Source organism: Stomoxys calcitrans, chromosome 1 (assembly GCF_963082655.1).
Source record: "Stomoxys calcitrans chromosome 1, idStoCalc2.1, whole genome shotgun sequence".
Lineage (NCBI taxonomy): Eukaryota > Metazoa > Arthropoda > Insecta > Diptera > Muscidae > Stomoxys > Stomoxys calcitrans.
This window is the reverse complement of record NC_081552.1, coordinates 190,399,187-190,418,944: the sequence shown is the minus strand read 5'-3', so window position 1 is coordinate 190,418,944 and position 19,758 is coordinate 190,399,187. Positions and strand designations below refer to the sequence as shown.

The following is a 19,758-nucleotide window of genomic DNA, read 5'->3' as shown; positions in this document are numbered from 1 at the left end:
GATCGATTCAACCACTTCAACCAATGCAGTAATGCAACTATGATCAGAACGGAAGCCGGACTGACATGCTGACAACAGGGACTCTTGGTGGAGATATACCGACATCTGCCCACAAAGGATTTTCTCGAAAACCTTAGAGAGATAGCATAGAATTGATATCGGCCGATTGATTATCTTTGTAGGCTTCCAAGTAATAGGATACACACTGGAGCTCCAAATTGAATTAAACAGGTACGTAAAGTACGGTAGGAGATATGGAAGTAACATTCGTACAAATCTCGGATCAACTCCGTCCAAGCCAATTGCATTTGACTTAACACGGACAAAACTCTCATAAACTTCCTCATGGCTAACACATCTAAACTCAAAAAGACTACGGGCATCAAAAACGAAAGCCGACCCATCATCATCACTGTAAAATTGCGTGTCCGTTTGTATATCGGGTATGCTTACGAAGGTCCTGTTGAGTTCATCTAGATCCCCATGGTATCGAGTGTTTGACTTGGGTTTACCCACTCCGATGTCATGTACCACCTTCCACTTACTCTTCGAGCCCACTGCACAATCATATCTTGAAGAATAATACTCCATTTTAGCCGCATAGGTTGTAAGTAGCACTTACTTAAAATTTTCCTTTTTGAGGTTACTTTATAGTTTTTAGAGCGCACAACAAGCCGATTACGGGCTTAGGTGTATGTCCATAGTGGCATTGGGCGGATTAATATCTGCTCCCTCTTTTCAACCTAACCGATCTTCACAAAATTTGACACGAAGGTTTCTCTTATAACTCTTCTGATGACTGATGATGATTCGACAGCTTAGCCTGCATATTCAATGAGGTGTAGGGTATCAAAATGTCGGCTTCGCCCGACTTTAGTCAGTCCTTAGTTGTTTTATTGTACTTCAAGCCGATAAATGGGTTTTAAAAAGGGGAAACCACCTTTTATAACTCCGCTGGTTTTGAAACTATCATAAATGCTAGAGACTTTAATTTTGATTGACTCTTTTACAAGAAGTTGCAATAGAATGCTCGAGAGCCTTGACTAAAATAAATACTTACCGCTATTGCATCATCAAAAATAATAACTCACCACTATTGTTATGCTATCGTAATTGTAAATATTTGCGTCAGTTTTTATTATTTATTTAAATTTAATTCTATGAATTCGCTTAAAAGATCTCAAAATGTTCGTTGTGATAGAATTTTTGTTTTAAGATTCCATTTATCGTTACTCTAATAATACTCTAAATTTGTTGGGATTTTGTTTTCGACGTTTTGGTTTTTGTTTTATTTTTATGTGTTTTTTGTTTTTGTTTTTGTACAGGTGGGTAATTTTCGTTTGTGCATGCGTTGTGATTTCAAAACAGTTCTCCGGTATATATGTTAAAATTTTACTACCAAAATAATATACGTCCAGGTGAGGGCGATGTACCTTTGGCAAAGAGTATATCAGGAATTTCATCATTAGAAGAGAAATCGTTACTAAACAAAACAAAAGAAAGTCAAAGGTAAAAGGCAAAGGGCATTAATTGAAAATAAATTAGAAAAAAAAAATATTTTGTAATTTTTGTGAGTTTTGCGAGAGCGAAAAAATTGCACATTAGAATTTTTTTTTTTCTTAATTTTTTTCGATTTGTTCTTCTCTTTTGCCTAATTACATATGTAAATAAATTAATTGTTTAACAATAAATAGAAAGTACATTATGAATTATGTAGCTTTTCTGGTGTGTAGGATGGGTGGGTTGTTTGGGTGGGTGGGTGCTTATTCTTAAAATAGACAACATTTGCAAAAAAAAAAAAAAAAAATAAAAACAAACAAAGTTTCTTAAAACTAAACATTAAGTGGTGAAAATGGTGCTGTGCTGGTTTTGTGGGTCAGTTGTTTGTTTGCTGATTTGCTGATTTTTATCAGCCGATGATAATTGTTAAGTGACAGTGGTTATTATCCATAGTCCGGGCCAAGCATATCCTGTGACTTTTTCAATGGCATGTCCCATGTCCCTTCAAATTGTGATGGCTTATGGCGTAAAACAGACAGATGCATGTATAAATTGATAATAATAGACACACACATATCTACATCACCACTCACTAACACATCTACACTATTGAAGTATTTTATAAATTTCACAAGAAATTTTTCGTTTTTTTTTTAGAAGAATTTAAGGTCTGCGAAAATAAAAAAAAAGAAATAGATAAAAAATAAAATATATTAATACAAAATAACGTATTAAAATATAAAAGAATAAAATAGAATGATCATATAGGGAATATGAAAATAAGGAAAATATTAAAGTGCATATATTACAGCGTAATGGATGAAATAATGGGTGAGGCTTGTCAAATTAGACATTTTATGAAAAAGAAATAATCCTTTCAAAAAAAAAAAAGCATGGTCTTCGTCATCAGTGCGGCTACCTATGATGACTTACAATCAAAACGCAATCTCAAAGGAGTATCTGTACTTTTATGTGAAAGAAAAAACCATAAATAGTAACAATGCTCATCTGCTCGAATAAAACTAAATAAACAACCAAAATTGGAATGGAAAGTTAGCTTAATCTGGTTATTCCGTTTGTAACACCTTAAAATAATGATCTGCGACTCTACATTAGATTGTTTAGCACCATTGTGATATCCCAGGTGTTTAAAAAGAACGCGCAAAAGTGACACGGCCGTCACGGGTTAACTATGGGCACCACACAGGCTGGAACTTTGAGCTGCGACTTGTGTGGTGTCCATCGTTACTACGGTAAGGGGTTGCGGACAGGTGGAAAGCTACGTTTTTATGCGTAGTAGCTGCAAATGCAGCCGTGGGCAGTCAGCGATTTTCGAGAGGAGAGTCTCAGTGAGGAGTCAGGTTGCACTGGCTCTTAATTAAATACTCAGTGCCAATGATACTCGAGATGACAAGGCGAGTTATTGGCGCCTTCAAATAACCAATGGCCAACATCAGCGTCTGTTCCCAGGTAAGGGGCGGCTGGAGGCGAGCATCGGCTATTGGAGCAAGCGGCTCGCCACAACGAGGCATACACGTGCAATCCCACAAAACCCATGCGGTTGGGGCGCTGGGCCAGTAATCCGCCCCCGGAAAACTATGAGAACTACTATGAGAAACCAAGGAATAGTAAAAACAGACCCCCCAACGTTGACGAACCACGCCAACGAAAAAGGACCATTATTTGCGGATCTGCATAGTCGGTAAAATTTAGTCTCCACTTGATAACTTTCGATAATGGCTTGGGCCTAATAGATTTTGAAAAAAAAACATGGTAGTTAGCAGCACCAAATTTTGATAGCTATATACAAATATAGACCCATCTGAACCATATACCACACGGATGTCGAAAAGCCTAACACAACTCACTGTCCCAAATTTCAGCGAAATCGGACAATAAATGCGCCTTTTATTGGTCCGAAAAAACGGGAGATCGATCTATATGGCAGCTATATGCAAATCTGGATCGATCTGGGCCAAATTGAAGAGGGATTTCGAAGGCCCTAACTCAATTCACTGTGCCAAATTTTGGCGACATCGGACAATAAAAGCGCCTATAATGGGTCCAAACCATAAATCCAGAGATCGCTCTATATGGCAGCTATATCCAAATCTGGACCGATCTGTGCCATATTGAAGAAGTATGTCGAGGGGCTTAACTTAACTCACTGTCCCAAATTTTGGCAAAATCGGATAATAAATGTGGCTTTTATGGGCCTAAGACCTTATATCGGGGGATCGGTATATATGGCAGCTATATTCAAATCTAGACCGATCTGAGCCAAACTGCACAAAGATGTCGAAGGGCCTAACACAACTCACTGTCCCAAATTTTGGCGACATCGGACAATAAAAGCTCCTTTTATGGGTCCAAACCATAAATCGAGAGATCGGTCTATATGGCAGCTATATCCAAATCTGAACTGATCTGGGTCAAATTGAAGAAGGATGTCGAAGGCCCTAACACATCTCACTGTCCCAAATTTTGGCAAAATCGGATAATAAATGTGACTTTTATGGGCCTAAGACCTTAAAGCGGGTGATCGTTCTATATCAAGATATAGTCCGATATAGCCCATTTTCGAACTTAACCTACCTATGGACAAAAAAGAGTCTGTGCAAAGTTTCAGCCCAATATCTTTATTTTTAAAGACTGTAGCGTGATTTCAACAGAGAGACAGACAGATGGTCAGACGGACGGACAGACGGACGGACAGACGGGCGTCTTAGATTTTTACGACGATCGAGAACATATATATGGTTGCCCAATAAGTAATTGCGGATTTTTCATATAGTCGGCGTTGACAAATTTTTTCACAGCTTGTGACTCTGTAATTGCATTCTTTCTTCTGTCAGTTATCAGCTGTTGCTTTTAGCTTGCTTTAGAAAAAAAGTGTAAAAAAGTATATTTGATTTAAGTTCATTCTAAGTTTTATTAAAAATGCATTTACTTTCTTTTAAAAAATCCGCAATTACTTTTTGGGCAACCCAATTACTTTATAGGGTCGGAAATGGATATTTCGATGTGTTGCAAACGGAATGAAAAAATGGGTATAAAAATATTCTCAAAGCCACATGGTTGTCACCCGATCAAAACACGAGGAACCAAACTGATCACGTTGTAATAGTTGAAAGGCATTCATCCAGCGTGTTAGATGTACGCTCGATCCGTGGAGCAAATATAGATTCAGATCATAACCTTGTTGCAGCAAAGGTTTGCACCCGTTTGAGTATGGCGAGCAAAGTACTATCTAGCACTGCACGGAAGCTGGACATTGAATAGCTGCAAATACAACAGATGGCAACGGCATGCTCCACTCGACTGAGCCAATTGCTTGATGAGAGCAATCCTTGTTTCGATGATATAATGGCGCAGTGGCAAACCATTGTCCATTCCATGGAATATGCCGCGAAATCCGTACTTGGGTACCGGAAGCCTCCCCGAGAAACCCATGGTACGACCAAGAGTATAGATGCTACTGAAGCCAAAAATTCGGCATACAGAGCAACCATGCAATCAGTACAAACGCGCCAGTAGAAGGAGAGGTATCGGGAGAAAAGGAGAGAGGAGAAACGTCTATTACGCAGAAAGAAAAAGGAAGTGGAAAGACGTGAGTGTGAGCAAATTGAGATGTACAGGAGTCAGAATGAAGTCCGGAAATTCTACCACAGAATTAAACATCAAACCGATGGCTTTGGTACAGGCACATCCTCCTGCAGAGACAAAGAAGGAAATCTGGTAACTGTCACAGATAGCGTGCTGAGGATATGGAAAGAACATTTTACCCAACTGCTAGTGTCCGACATTGGCGGCGAAGAGGATACCGCAAAACCAATTTCTGATGAAGGTATAGAATGTTTACCTTCTACTCAGAACTAGGTCCAAGTAGTTATGATCCGACTGAAGAACAACAAGGCAGCAGGAACCGACAGGTTGCCCGCTGAACTATTTAAGACCGCAGGCGACACCCTGATAAGGCGTATGCATCAGCTTATCTACGCAATCTGGCTAGAAGAACGCATACCCGATGATTGGAACCTCTACTATGTCCCGTACAGAAGAAAGGAGACAAAACGGAATGTGCCAACTACAGAGGAATAAGTTTCCTTCCCATCGCATACAAGATACTCCGGAGCGTACTGTGTATAAGATTAAAACCTAAAGTCAATGAGATAATTGGGGCCAAATCAATGCTGCTTTATACCATCCTAGACCAGATATTCACACTGCGTCAAATCCTGGAGAGGATCCGTGAAGGACAAATCAACACCTACCATCTCTTTGTTGACTATAAAGTCGCTTTCGATACCCCTTTACTTTCAAAGGTATTTCAAGCCATGTCTGAGTATGGTATCACTGCAAAGTTAATAAGACTTTGCAGGATGACACTTGCCAAAACAGTTTTCAGACAAGGAGACAGCTTATCGTGTGATCTCTTTAATATCCTGCTGGAGAAGGTTATACGAGATGCAGATGTGAATAGATGTGGCACACTAATCAAAAGAGAACACATGCTACTCGCCTATGCCGACAACATCGACATCATGGGTCGGTCACCGGAAGTAGTAACTGCAGCCTTTGAAAGAATCGAAAGAGAGTCAGTGAAAATGGGTTTGGCAGTAAATGGAGATAAGACGAAATGGATGGTTTCAACTCCCAAAACGCCTTGAACAACCGAGCAGATAAATAAAATGAAGAAAGTTGGGAAAGACAACTTTGAGATAGTCAGCAACTTTATCTACCTCGGCACCGCCGTAACCGAAACGAATGACACCAGTTTTGAGATAAAGCGGAGAATAATACTGGCAAACAGATGCTACTTTGGACTTAGTAAGCAGTTTAGAAACAAGGCCATCTCTCGACAGACGAAGATTACACTATACAAGACACGGATACTACCCGTGCTATTATATGGTTCTGGAGCATGGGTACTTGTGAAAGCAGATGAGGCAGTGTTTGGAGTGTTTAAGAGAAAGATTCTTCGTAAAATATATGGACCAGTTTGCGTTAATGGAGAATACAGGCGTCGTATGACCCACGAGCTGTATGAGTTACACGTATCAAAATACAACGGATGCGTTGGCTAGGTCATGTTATCAGAATGGATGAAGAAGGACCCGGCAAAGAACACTTTTGAAGGCGAACACTGTGGTACACACAAACCGGAAAGACCAAAAAGCCGATGGAAAGATCAAGTGGTGGGAGACACCTCAAAACTTGGTGTCAGAGATTTTAGAATGAGCCCAGAAGATCGAGCCGCTTGGAACGCTATTCAACGTTGGGCTGGTGGAACAAATGTTCTGTCATAGCCAATTGAAGTAAAGTAAAGTAACTTAGATTTAAGAAGGTCTACTGCTTTGCTGTCGCTGGCTAGAACAGGTGTTTCTCAGTCATTGTGTCCGTCATGACAGGTCACCGTGTGATCGAAAAACATGCTGAATGACTGAAGGTTGCAAGTAACGACTTCTGTTGCTCAACGACATTTGTTATTCAAATAGTAAACATTTTTGCTAAAGCAACAGATAATAGTATTACAAAGAACTTATAAAAGTTAGACAAGTGAGTGATGTTTTTCAAAACACTTTGACTGGCATGTTGGATCGCGATTTCCCATATGCCATGTATCTTCATCAACAACTTTTGTCAAATTGATTAAGGTGCTCTAAATACCTACTTCTAAAGTTAGGCAAGTGCGTGCTGTTTTTCAAAACACTGACTGGCATGGTGGATTGTATTTTTGAGTTGCCCAAAAAGTAATTGCGGATTTTTCATATAGTCGGCGTTGACAAATTTTTTCACAGCTTGTGACTGTAATTGCATTCTTTCTTCTGTCAGTTATCAGCTGTTACTTTTAGCTTGCTTTAGAAAAAAGTGTAAAAAAGTATCTTTGATTAAAGTTCATTCTAAGCTTTATTAAAAATGCATTTACTTTCTTTTAAAAAATCCGCAATTACTTTTTGGGCAACCCAATATTACCCTCCACCATAGGATGGGGGTGTACTAATTTCGTCATTCTGTTTGTAACACCTCGAAATATGCGTCTAAAACTCCATAAAGTATATATATTCTTGATCGTCATGACATTTTAAGTCGATCTAGCCATGTCCGTCCGTCTGTCTGTCGAAAGCACGCTAACTTTGGAAGGAGTGAAGCTAGGCGCTTCAAATTTCACACAAATACTTCTTATTAGTGTAAGTCGCTCGGTTGGGATTGTAAATGGTCCAAATCGGCCCATGTTTTTATAAAGCTGCTATATAAACCGATCTTGGGTCTTGATTTCTTGAGCCCCTAGAGGGCGCATTCTTAACCGATTTTAAATTTAGAATGTGTTTTGGTATCGTTTCCAACAACTGTGCTAAGTACGGCTCAAATCGGTTCATAACCTAATAAAGCTGCCATATAAACCGAACTCCCGATTAGATTTATTGAACTTCTAGAGGGCGTAATTATTTTCCGATTTGGCTGAAATTTTGCACATATCGTTTTGGCTTCCAACAACTGTGCCAAGTATGGTCTAAATCAGTCAATAACCTGATATGGCCGCCATTTAAACCGATCTCCCCTTTAGGCTTCTTAAGCTTCTAGAGCACGCAAAATTTATCCGATTTGGCTAAAATTTTGCACATATCGTTGAAGTATGGTCTAATTCAGCCCATTACCTGTTATAGCCGCCACATAAACCGATCTCCCAATTTGACACTCAGAGCAACTGGAGGGCGCAATTTTTACTCGATTTGCCTGAAATTTTCGAGGTGGTATTTCTCTATGACTTTTAGCAGCCATGACAAGTACGGCCCATACCGGTCAATAACTTGATGTAGCTCATATATATATTGAGAAAGTCATTCAAAAAACTTGACAAATGCGATCCATGGTGAAGGGTATATAAAATTCGACCCGGCCGAACTTCACACGCTTTTGCTTGTTTTTTTATACCCACCACCATAGGATGGGGGTATACTAACCTAGTCCTTCCGTTTTTAACACCTCGAAATATTGATCTGCGGCCCCATAAAGTATATATATTCTGGATGGACTCGACATTCTGATTCGATCTAGCCATGCCCGTCCGTCCGTCTGTCGAAATTACGATAGCGGTCGGACGCGTAAAGCTAGCCGCTTGAAATTTTGCATAGCTACCTAACATTGATGTAGGTCGTTGGGGATTGCAAATGGGCCATAGCGATTACCCCATCCCATGTAAACCGATCTCCCGATTTGGCTTCTTTAGTCCTTATAAGCCGCAGTTTTTGTTCGATTTGGTTGAAATTTTGTATGTAGTGTTCTGTTATGACTTTTAACAACTGTGTCAAGTACGGTCCAAATCGGTCTATAACCTGGTACAGCTCCCTGATCTTCCGATCTGACTTCCAACAACTGTGCCAAGTACGGTTTAAATCGGTCTATAGCCTGATATAGTTTCCATATAAACCGATCTCCCGATTTGACTTTTTGAGCCCTTACAAGCCGCATTTTTTGTCTGATTTGGCTGAAATTCTACATGCGGTGTTTTGTTGCCACTTAGGGTCTAAATCAGTTGATAATCTGATAAAGCTCCCGTGTAAACCGGTATCTCGATTCCTAGCAGCTTTAGTTTTGCTAGTTTGACAAAAGTTTGGTATGTAGAATAAAATAATGCCCTTCTACTGTATAAGTTTTTAGCAGAATCCATGGTGATCTTTTCCCAAAATTTGGCCCGGCCGAACTTAGCACGCTTTTACTTGTTTGTTTCTGTTTCCAGACGATTTCATTGATCGAAGATCGGAGCTCAATGATCGTAATTTGGTTTAGAATTACTCATCAGCCATATTAGGTGCGAAGACTTCAAGGGCCGTACGTTGGTATGTTGTACTTATATCGAATTTATTGCGGAAAACGCCTCTATGATACAAATACCACCTTAACCACGCTCGACAATCCTGTCTATTAGCTGTACTTTTCCCAATTCATGTGTTTGTGTGTAATGGCAGATTTTTTGTCTACACAAATTACACTACTCCCATGGTATACAAATGATTCTGTGCATCGGTTGGAAGTTGTATTGATGGCTGCGAACGCTAGACAATGGTAACGGCTCTCGCTGTTGCTTCATGTGCCCAGGTTCGAATCCCGGCCCGGTTCTGCCGAATTTTTCATTTTCATTTCATTAATGTTTACAATTTTTATACCCCTAACCGAAGGATGGGGCTATATTCTTTTTGTCATTTCGTTTGTAACACATCGAAATATCCATTTCCGACCTTATAAAGTTTATATTGGGTTGCCCAAAAAGTAATTGCGGATTTTTCAGATAGTCGGCGTTGACAATTTTTTTCACACCTTGTGACTCTGTAATTGCATTCTTTCTTCTGTCAGTTATCAGCTGTTACTTTTAGCTTGCTTTAGAAAAAAAGTTTAAAAAAAGTATATTTGATTAAAGTTCATTCTAATTTTTATTAAAAATGCATTTACTTTCTTTTAAAAAATCCGCAATTACTTTTTGGGCAACCCAATATATTCTTGATCAGCGTAAAAGTCTAAGACGATCTAGCCATGTCCGTCCGTCTGTCTGTCTGTTGAAATCACGCTACAGTCTTTAAAAATAGAGCTATTGAGCTGAAACTTTGCACAGATTCTTTTTTGTCCATAAGCAGGGTACGATCGAAGATGGGCTATATCGGACCATATCTTTATATAGGCCCCTTATAGACCGATCTGCCGATTTAGGGTCTTGGGCCCATAAAAGCCACATTTATAATCCGATTTTGCTAAAATTTGGGACAGTGAGTTGTGTTGGGCCCTTCGACATCCTTCTTTGCTTTGGCCCAGATCGGTCTAGATTTGGATATAGCTGCCATATAGACCGATCTGCCGATTTAGGGTCTTAGGCCCATAAAAGGCACATTTATTATCCAATTTTGCTGAAATTTGGGGCAGTGAGTTGTGTGAGGCCCTTCGACATCCTTCTTCAATTTGGCCGAGATCGATTCAGATTTGGATATAGCTGCCATATAGACCGATCTCTCGATGTGAGGTTTTGGGCCCCTTAAAGGCGCATTTATTGTCCGATTTTGCTAAAATTTGGGACAGTGAGTTGTGTTAGGCCCTTCGACATATTTTCTCAATTTGGCCCAGATCGATCCAGATTTGGATATAGCTGCCATATTGACCGATCTGTCGATTTAAGGTTTTGGGCCCCTAAAAGGCGCATTTATTATCCGATTTTGCTAAAATTTGGGACAGTGAGTTGTGTTAGGCCCCTCGATATACTTCTGCAATATGGCAAAGATCGGTCCAGATTTGGATATAGCTGCCATATAGACCGAACTCTTGATTTAAGGTTTTGGGCCCCTAAAAGGCGCATTTATTATCCGATTTTGCTAAAATTTGGGACAGTGAGTTGTGTAAGGCCCTTCGACATCCTTCTTCAATTTTTTTTTGATTTTTACCCTAACTGAAAGTATCGAAAAATCAACATGAAATTTTGGCATTTTTACGCACCGTGTAATTTTCTATATCCGTTAAATCTTCTGGGAAATTCTAACACATTTTGTCGCAAACTCTAAATATTAAGGGAAATTGCATTGTATAAACGAAAATTAGGAAAAATTTCCATAATATAAACTAAAATTACAAAATATATAATTAAAAAAAAAAAAAAGATTATTGGTTAAAAAAAGTATGAAAACAAGGACAACATGCACAACAAACAAAAAGCAAAAAACAAAATAACATCATGTGAAAACCAAGGGGACAAAAGACAACAAAAAGCAATTGGGATTAAGTTGAGGAGGAGGACAACGACAAATTTGAGGTAATTCTCTGCTGGAACCGAATCATCTGCAATGTAATGCAACAGCATACACCTTTGCCTCTAAGCCTTATAACACATTGAAATTCTCTATCACAAAACACTGACAATAAAATTACAACACATGAGGGTTTATTTTTTTTTTTGTTTTTTTTTTTTAATTTTATTCTTGGTTTGTTTTTAAGCCAATTTTTCTGTTTTTTGTTTTCTGTTTCAATTATTTCTTAATAAATTTTTCTTCAATGAAAAATTCTATACAATTAGTAAATTATATAATAAAATTATTTCGTTTTACTTACAAAATTAATTTTAATTTAAAATTAATGTATTAAGATAAATTTGTAAAAAAATAAAGAAAATTCGAAGGAAAAATCCCATAGGAATAGAAAACAAGTGGGGGTTAAGACATGAGGGAAAGGCATTTCGAAATATTATAAATATTAACAAAAGGACTAAACAAAACAAAAAACACGTGTTTTCTATATTTTTACATATTTTTTAATTTTAGTTTGTTTTTCTGGAGGATTTTGTTTTTTTGTATTAAACGCAGGACGGTACACTTTGAATTATCTTCCAGTTTGAAGATTAAATAATTTTCTAGCTTGGGATTCCTTTTGGATTCATTCACAAAATTGAAAACAGAGGGAAACTCGAACAAGACTGACTTATGACATAAAATTAAATCAAAAAAAAATTGCAACAGTTAATTAATAATAAATTCTAAATTTAACATTAAATTTAAGAGTTTTGTTTTGTTTATCTTTTTTTCTTTAAATATTTAATCATTTGTTTTTTTTTTTGTCTAAAATTCGTTGAGAAATTTGAAAATCTCTGTTGTGTGAAGTTTTCTGTTTTGGTTTCTTTCAATGGATTTTTCACTCGAAACTAATCACAAGGCAAATAGATTTGATCGGTTTTCAAACGTGGGTTGGGTTTATGTTTCACCATTTTTTTTTTTTTTTTAATTTGCTGAAGGTGATGCTTAGGGCAGTTGCTTGGTTCTCTTGTTAACTTTGAAATTTCAATTTTAGTCGCTTTAGTTGTAAGATTTTAGTTCAGTGTAAGAGACAGATAGCGGTGGTTGATTGTGGCACTGGTAGTAGAGCTTGAACCATAACCTCAAACATTACTTTCTTTGTTACTTTTTTTTACAGAGATTAGAAAAGTAAGCATGGGAGTAAGTGGTGTGGTGTGGTGTTTAAGTATAACTGTTTCTGTTTTTTTGATTGTTTTAGATGGGAGTTGCATGGCTTGGGACATGGAGGAATGCTTCAAATCAATGAAATGTTAAGAATGCTGTTGATGTGATGATTTTAACAGAGGTGAGTTTTTACATGACATTATTTGGATTTTAAGCATGGATTTACCTTACTGTTGTATATAACATCATTATTTTGTAGGCACTTTTTACTTTGTACTATATTTTGTCTAAACTATTTGTTGTATATTCTTGCAGTCGTTCTAAAACAAGGCACTTTTTATTGATTTTTTCCCACCCAACAATGATTTGATAAGAGGTTTGAGCTTGGCAGAGAGTTAAGTTTTAAGGCAATCAATAAGTTTGTTGTTTACACTGAAACAATGTGTGTCCTAATTTTAAAGATTCAAGTCAAAGATTAGCAAACTTAATTTAAAGATGATAAATTTTTCAACTTTTTAAGGACACATTTCCTTTGGTCCAAGAAATTTTTCTTGATATTAGGATTTTTTTTTTAAATTGTAAGTTAATAATTCCCTAACTTTACATATTGTTATTGTTGTTTACACTGAAACAATGTGTGTCCTAATTTTAAAGATTCAAGTCAAAGATTAGCAAACTTAATTTAAAGATGATAAATTTTTCAACTTTTTGAGGAAACATTTCCTTTGGTCCAAGAAATTTTTCTTCATATTAGGATTTTTTTTTTTTAAATTGTAAGTTAAAAAATTCCTAACTTTACATCTTGTTATTGTTGTTTGCACCGAAACAATGTGTGTCCTAATTTTAAAGATTCAAGCCAAAGATTAGCAAACTTTATTTAAAGATGATAAATTTTTCAACTTTTTAAGGAAACATTTCCTTTGTTCCAAGAAATTTTTCTTCATATTAGGATTTTTTTTTTTTAAATTGTAAGTTAAAAAATTCCCAACTTGGCGTCTTGTTATTGAAGATAAAAATCTCTAAATTGACTTTGGGACAAGACAACAGTGTACCTTTGTTAATAGCCTTACGAATAGGAGTGTCTCAAAATGTTACTTGTTTTAGGTTAAAATGCTAAATTAAAAAAAAAAATATTTTTCAAAAAATAATATTTAGACACTTATAAGTGAAGTAAACTAAGAATCAATCAGCGATCAACATTTTAAACGGTTGGAGGTCATGCCCGTTAGTAAATAGGAAATTTACTTTAAAGATAGCATCTTTATATTAAATGTTGGTTCTTTGAGGCGCTCTCTAGAGGCTCAATAAGTCAAGATCCAAGATCGGTTTATATTTGAGCTATATCAAATTATGAAGAGATTTTGACCATACTTAGCACAGTTAACCTATTTTATTTGCAAATAGTTTTTTTCATGTTGCATGGACCTACCGAAACAAAGATTTTCATTTGTAATTACAAGAAAAAGTTCTTCAATGCCTTCAATGCTCTGTTACGCAAAGTGAATTTCATTTGGGCTGCGTATCTGCAAGCGAAATTTTCGGTAACGGCAGCGATACCAAAGATGTATACTGCCCTAAAAAGCAAAAATTATGGCTAGAAAGAGCATTTTTTATTAATTTTGTTACGTATCTTTAACTACCTTAAGGTTTAGTTTCAGTCTTGGAAGAAAGGCGGATTGGGATATATTTCCTCATACATTCTGCACGACTATTCCTTCAAGACCAGAAAAGGAAGTAGCTGAGCACATAGATATAAAAAACAAACGAATCACGAAGGCCCTGAATGACTCGCTTGTGCCAGTCTGTCCTAGGGCCAAGCCAAGATGCAAATAGCAACCACCTTGGTGGACCCTGGCACAAGATAGCCGTCAGCACCACACAGGCTGGAACATTGAGCTCCAATTTGTGTGGTGTTCATTGCTGTCATGAGAAGCTTAGCTGCGAGCTACCGGGTGCGTCCACAGGTCGCGGATAGTGGAATGCTCCATACGGAGTAGCCTCTGTGGCCTCCCACCTGCAAAAAAGGCCTATAGACCTGCAAAACAGGCCTATAGACCTGCAAAAAAGCCATTGGCAAAAGTTGAGTTCTTTCAAAATTAATGTCATGTACAGGGAATATACTGCAGTTGTCAGACCTATAATGCTTTATGGTGTTGCGGTCTTGTGGACAGCGCTTCAATAGTCCACCATCTGTTTAATACTCAGCCGGATCCAAGGGATGGATTGTTTGTACATCACAGCCGCATTGAGGACAATGCCATCTGATGCACTGAATTCAATGCCTAATGCCTCTGGATATTGTAAATTACTGCGACCAGTGCTGTGAGGCTAGGGGAGTTATCTCTTTGGTCATGCGGCGGCTACGGACACTGTGCTTTCGTTGATACAATGCTTGATGTTGCTGGCAGTGTGGATTATACATTGCTTGATAATAAAGTATTGTACTACTATTCCTGATAGGACCTATTGGCACTACAATATCCTTAGTAAAAGAAGTTACATAGACTTCTATACGGATTTTTCCAAACTAAACGATTAGGTGAGATTTGGGAGTGTACTCTGAAAACTAGGACTGGTCATATCGAGAAGATCATCTGCCCACTGTAGTGCGTATCAAGCGGAGATCTTTACAATTAAAGAAGTTTTAGAATGGCTAAGGTATTATGTCATTACGAAGATTGACATAAATATCTTTTCAGACAGCCATTACATCCCTGGAGAATGTATTGATGAACACAAAAATCGCCCTCGAATGTCGCAGATCTTTCAACGGGATGATATATCCCAGGGAACTGTAAAGCGGACGAGCTTACGAGACTAGGAACTACCTTACACACTCCAGGGACACTGGAATCTGTGGATATGCTTCTAGCGACATGCAAGCTAAGTTTTCAGTACCAGGCCCGAAGAGCAACGAATGATAGATGATCCCAAAGAGGGAACTGTGAGCATTCCAAAACTATGTGACCTAATATAAACTTGAAGAGATCTACCGCTTTGCTGTCATTGGCTACAACGGACGTCTCAGTAGTCATTGTGTCCGTCATGACAGGTCACTGTCTAATTGGAAAACATGCTGACAGGCTGAAGGTTGCCAGCAACGACTTTTGCAGAAGCTGTGAGGACATAGAAAACCTTCTGCATGTGTGTGTCCCGCACTAGCAGTCAGAAGGAGTTCCACTTTATATTCTCATTTCTTTGAGAACCTGTCTGATTTAGCGGATGTGAACATTTGCAAGTTATTGGGCTTTTTAAAGCGATCTGGATGGTTCAACGGTAGGAACTAGAAGGCACCTTCCTTCTTCTGTTTTCCTGTGGTATCACAATGGACGAAAACGTCTAAGTGAGTCTGATGGCAGACTGTCACTTAAATCTAACCTAACCAAGCCTAACCTACAGTATACACACTGAATTGTAAGTGCTTGCAATTGTAAGTAATTTTTAAGACTGAGGTATCTTGCGGTAACTGTATACTGCAATGGCCAAGCCTTTAATGCTGCGTTGGAGGTCAACATAGCGCAGAGGATAGCATGTCCACCTATGACGCTGAGCGCCTGGTTTCGAATCCTGGTGTGAACATCAGGAAAAATTTTCGGCGGTGGTTATCCCCTTCCAATGCTGGCAACATTTGTGAGGAACTTTGCCATTTGAAAAAAATGGTTGGCAGCCATGTAAATACTTCTCCCCCAAAGAGGGGTCGCACTGCGGCACCCCGTTCGGACTCAGCTATTTATAAAGAGAAGGCCCCTTATCATTGAGCTCTTAAATTTGAATCGCACAGCACTCATTGATATGTGAGAAGTTTGTCCCCTGTTCCTTAATGGAATGTTAATGGGCAAATTTGCATTGCATTTGCATTAATGCTACGTGGTTTTGTGTACTGCTATTTTCCAATTGGCTGGAAGAAAATGGTCTGGATGTATGTCTGACTAAAATAAAACTTGTTCTTTTCAGAAGGAGATATTAGGCTGTTTGGCCATGGCCTACTTGGGAAAGGCAAAACTTTATTTTGTGGGGACTCAAAATACTTAAGCCTTTTCCTAGGCAAGAAGTTAAACTTCTAGTCCAGCATTCTGAAAATGAGAAGACAATTCTTGCCTTATACATCTGCGCGAGAATTAATGGTCATCATTGGGGATTTTAAACGTGTGTCGGCAAACATACATTTGCTGCGTTCTACAGTTGTCAAACCTATAACGCTCTATGGTGCTGTAGTCTGGTGGACGGCACTTTAAAAATGTACCTACTATTCACTACTCAGTTTAAGCAGAATTAAGATCAAGAATCAATCAAGAATAACGCAATATCTATAGCCACCGCCACTGCCACTGGAGGTCATTGTAGCGCAGAGGTTAGGATGTCCGCCTATGACGCTGAAACCCAAGGTTCGAATTCTGACAGGAACATCCGAAAATTTGTCGGCGGTGGTTATCCTCTCCTGATGCTGGCGACATCTTAGAGGTACTTTGCCATGTAAAAACTTCTCCCCAAAGAGGTATCGCTCTGCGGCACGCCATTCGGACTCGGCTATAAAAAGGAGGTCCCTTATCATTAAGCTTATTGATTTGTGAGAAGTTTGTCGCAGTTCCTTAATGGAATGTTCATGGGAAAATTTGCATATGCTATAGTCACTGCTTGACCAAAAGGATAGCTAAAGCTGAGCAACGACATTCAGCAGGTGGTGGTGCTGAATGTCGTTGCTCAGCTTTAGTAATCTTTTTGGTCAAGATCCTCATATCTTCATATCAGTCTTATAGTCAAGTCCAAATGGTGTTTTATGCAGGCACCTGTCACGATGGCTTAATTCTGCTGGGCTCTTAGTCCCGGGTGAAAACTATGCGTCTACCAACGCCCCCATTCATAGCCGAAGCTTCGAGCATAAGTACCAAATCGAGTTCACGTTGTTTGGACGTGTCCACTCCCTTGGTTGGGAGCAGAGCACTGTCTAAAACTCTTTCCGTTCTATGGGTCACGGCACCGGGTTGAGTAAATGCAACTCCACACCGAGCATCGAAATGCCCTTGCTGCGATTTTAGGTGTTAAACCTCAGCCACCACGTTGCTCCCAAATCAGTCTTATAGTCAATTCAGGTTGAATCTATGATTTTGAAAGGAAAGGGAATGAATATTGGCATGGATTTGGTATCTTGAGTTCTATTATTCGGACCAGCCGAATACATACATACTTGGATTTAAAAAAACTTTCCTAAAGGATGTACTTGAAAAATAGAAGCCTGACTCTCAGATTCTATAAATTTTGCAAAAGCAAGGAATTATGAGTTTCATAGCACAAAACAGTGAAAAAACATGGAGTAAAAAGTCCCAGAAGGACACATACAAATGCACACAAGCATACAATTCTACAATGTGTGTAGGTGGTAGTACGTATTCATGAATGAAGATGCGAAAAAAACAAGAGGGTAGAGTTAATGAATCAACATTCATAGCTGAATGAGGGTAGGCAAAAACAAGATTGAAGAGTTGATTAGAAAAAGAGACAGGTAGCGAGAGAGAGAGAGCGATTTTGATGTTGTTTTTTTTTTGTGTCATTTTGTTTTTTGAATGTTTGTTTATTTGTGAGTTGTTGGATTTCTAAAATGATGCTTACTTTTTGATGAGCGAACGAACTTTTTTGATTGTTCGGTTGAATATGGTTTTATTGTTCGGATTGCTGTTGGCTCCTGTTGTCGTCGCCGTCGCCGCCGCTCCTGTTGTTGTGGTTGCTCCCAGAGAACTGGTGGATGTGGTTTTGGGAACTCGACTGCTGCTGCCTCTATGCACATGTGCTGCGGCTCTAGTTTGACTTTTGGGAGCCGTTTGAGGGGGTTTCGCTGCTGATCCCACTGCAGGCGTTGGGTGGCCAGCCTTTACTGATTGTCCACTTGCCAAACTCTGTGTATCCTCATTTTCATCTTCTGCTGAACTCAAGCCTTCAGGACTTTGTCTATTCGAGGGACTTTGACGTAGTGTGGTAACACGATCTGGCGTTAAAGACTTGGAATCTCTTACGGATGCTGAACGCATGTGCATAGGACCAGCACCAGCACCAGCACTAATGGCTCCTCCATTCACCGTCAAGGCAATGGGAGAACGCATGGGTTCTGGTGTGTGCATAGTGGCAAGATTTTCCATGCTTTGAGTGCCATCGGTGGGCGAGGGAGGCACTACAATGGCGGCTAAAGTCTTTTCATCGAGAAAGTGATCCAGACTGCGAGATTTACGATGTTGGGGATTTATGGGAGGCAAATTGGCTGATTTATCTCTTCGCGGCACCGCAACTTCTGCACTAAGCACATCGTTGAGTGAACCATTAAAATCTTCGCTGGGCTGTAGAGTGCTGGTGGAACTGGCATTTGTCAATGCCAAACTACCGGCCGACACTAAAGCTGCTGCCTCAGCTATTTTCTGTTCACCACTCTCACTGCCGCCACTATCCAGTAGACCATCTACACTATGGCTTCTAAAATTTGAGGCGGCCACCGCCTTATCATTATCACCGCCATCATTACAAATGCCCACTGCAGAACTGCGTCTTGGAGGTTTGTAGGCCAAAGGCGAGACATTTTGCATGGAGCCCCCTATGGCCAATGCCTTGTGGGCAGATGTGGGCTGCGTCCTGAAGGGAGGCAGCATATTTCTCTTGGAACCACGACCGAAAACGCTTAGCTGACTGCCAGTGCTGCCCAATTTGCCGGTACTGCTGATCATGCTGCCGCTGGTGCCGCCTGGACCCAAACGCTGGCGGGCCGGGGAAGCGGATTGCCGATATCTATTTGCCTGGTGACTAGCTGCTAGTTTGTGATTAGTATTAAGTATTAGATTATTATCAACGTTTAGATAAAATATTTGTGGGGCTTTTGAATTTTGAAAAGAAGAAGAAGAAGAAGTAGTAGAAGAGGGCAAAAAAGAGCCAGAGCTACAACTACCAGTGGGGGAGGGCCCTGTCGCCTGATGGTGGGCCCGTTTCGGAGCCAGTTGCCCATTCAATAGTTTGGACTTTAACTTCGATTTGAGTAGGTTTGAAGGAGAATTAAGAGATTTGAAATGTTTGCTATGGAGTTGATGCAGATGAGGCTGTTCATGGTGATTCTGATGGGAAGTGTTATTGCTACTATCTCTAAGGGGGTGGTAACTTCTAAGCCTATCACTATTCATTATATCAATAATATTCGAAGTTGGGTTAGATAATGATAAAGGTGAACATGATGGTGGAGGAGTACCCCTGGGGGGATTGAGTAAAGAAGTATCAGTTATAGAGCATGGATTTTGGATGCTAGTAGTTGGAGGGGGCAGGAATTGAAAATTGTCAATTATTTCGAATTGTTTAG

At 39.1% G+C, this 19,758-nt stretch overlaps 1 protein-coding gene across 10 annotated transcripts in view; it reads right to left on the bottom strand.

The window, feature by feature from the left end:
* Positions 1–1,096: 1,096 nt before the first annotated feature.
* LOC106083973 (NAD(+) hydrolase sarm1) overlaps positions 1,097–19,758 on the bottom strand; it is a 254,351-nt gene continuing 235,689 nt past the window's right edge. For 7 of the 10 annotated variants that reach the window (XM_059361119.1, XM_059361120.1, XM_059361121.1 and 4 more), the window contains 2 exons: positions 18,039–19,221; positions 1,097–1,483 (listed from right to left, as the gene is read on the bottom strand). In XM_059361119.1, the coding sequence (XP_059217102.1) occupies positions 1,396–1,483; positions 18,039–19,221 (1,271 nt within the window). In that variant the 3' untranslated portion in view covers positions 1,097–1,395. Of the gene's footprint in view, positions 2,171–18,038; positions 19,222–19,758 lie in introns of all 10 variants that reach the window. The other 3 variants (XM_059361117.1, XM_059361118.1, XM_059361122.1) reach the window with 3 other exon arrangements.